At 32.9% G+C, this 1,748-nt stretch overlaps 1 protein-coding gene across 1 annotated transcript in view; it reads right to left on the reverse strand.

Annotated features, from left to right (window-relative positions):
* Positions 1 to 1,748, reverse strand: part of abcb6a (ATP binding cassette subfamily B member 6 (LAN blood group) a) — a 16,525-nt gene that overhangs the window by 2,093 nt on the left and 12,684 nt on the right. Inside the window, exons 17-19 of the mRNA XM_016510676.1 lie at positions 1,210 to 1,322; positions 464 to 558; positions 255 to 323 (exon numbers count right to left, since the gene is read on the reverse strand). Coding sequence (XP_016366162.1) covers positions 255 to 323; positions 464 to 558; positions 1,210 to 1,322 — 277 coding nt within the window. The remainder of the gene's footprint in view (positions 1 to 254; positions 324 to 463; positions 559 to 1,209; positions 1,323 to 1,748) is intronic.

Here is a 1,748-nt window from a genome sequence, read left to right on the forward strand (position 1 = left end):
CGGAAATTGAGGGGTTATGACGTCATTGGCAGGCGACACAATGACACTATAGACACGGTCCGTGTCACTAGTTAAAATTGCTTATTTCTCTGGATTTTAGCATTCTTCGAAACATTTGGGATAATGTAAGTACACAAGTCAGCAAAATATATAACACTGTTCTAGTGGTTTTTGGATATTTTAATAAAAAAAATCTTACATATTGTGCCTTTATGGTCTAAATGTGTGTTCAGTATACCAGTAAACAAACCCACCTTCCTCTCTCCACAATCTGTCCATCACGAAGTACAAGAATCACATCGGCTCCAATCACAGTCGACAATCTACAATATGCAAATCAGTGATGGTGTTATATACAATAAGAAATTCTGTAATCTAGTTTCATGACTAGTTATCACTATAGTAATTGATGGAAGATGATTTGAGTAAAAACATCTTTTAATTGATTTAATGATGTGTTTACCTGTGTGCCACCACAATGGTGGTTCTGTTGGCACAGACTTTAGCTAGTGAGGCCTGAATATTTCGCTCGGTCTGTGTGTCTAGAGCAGATGTGGCCTATGGGTAGAGTAGAAGATGAGTAAATGAGTCTATCAAGAAAAAAGTACTTGTGAATCAGAAATGTTGTGTTTTATACAAACAAATCTCTTTTACAGTTTTTGTTCTAATCACAACAGGACGATTGCTTGCTTGCTTTCTATTTCTGTCCAGTATAGCTGAGAAGCTCCGCCCACTGAAATTTCATTGGTCCAAAATCCGTCATCACAAATCAAACTAAAAGTTTGGGGTCAGTAAGATTTTTTTTTTAATGTTTGGAAAGAAGTCTCTTATGCTCATCAAAGCTACAATTAATTGAATAAAAATAAAAAGAGTAACATTGTGAAATATTATTACAATTTAATATAACTTTCATAAAACTTTTTTATGAAAGTGACATTTATTCCGGATTTTTCCATAAACAGAAAGTTCAAAAGAACAGCATTTATTTGAAATAGAAATCTTTTGTAATATTGTAAATGCATTAACATACTGACATTTTTATCAAAATATTAATTTCTTAAATTTTCGTTAAAAATCTAACAGACTCCAAACTCTTGAACAGTAATGCAAAAAAGCTTCTCAACAAGAAATCATAAAAACTAAAGGCAAAACTGGGATAATTCCCACATTGCGTACGCATTCTCCCATAATGCACTGGTGCTGTCGTACCTCGTCGAGGAGGATGATCTGTGGCGCTTTGAGGATGGTGCGAGCGATGGCGACTCTCTGCTTCTCTCCTCCGCTCAACTTTAGTCCCCTCTCACCCACCTGAGTCTCATAGCCTACAAATAATTATCAATTATGAATATCAGCTATTTTATCTAGACTCAAAATGGATGGCATACTAGTGTTATTTTAGTATCATTTAGTATCATTACCATTATAGTATCCATTTTAATTTTAGATGCGTTTTTGCCATTTTATTAGTTTTTGTCTTTTTTTTATGATTTTTTACTTCAGTTTTAGTTTTAGTTATTTTAGTAAATCAAGTTAAACTAAATGTTAAACTCTTTATATAAGCACATTTTATAAATGTCACATTTTATTTATTCATTGACTACAGTTTAAATATGTGACCCTGGACCACAAAACCAGTCTTAAGTCGTTGGGGTATATTTTTAGCAATAGCCAAAAAACATTGTATGGGTCAAAATTATCGATTTTTCTTTTATGCCAAAAATCATTAGGATATTAAGTAAATATCATGT

This window comes from Sinocyclocheilus rhinocerous, unplaced genomic scaffold, assembly GCF_001515625.1.
Source record: "Sinocyclocheilus rhinocerous isolate Xijiao unplaced genomic scaffold, SAMN03320098_v1.1 scaffold2610, whole genome shotgun sequence".
NCBI lineage: Eukaryota > Metazoa > Chordata > Actinopteri > Cypriniformes > Cyprinidae > Sinocyclocheilus > Sinocyclocheilus rhinocerous.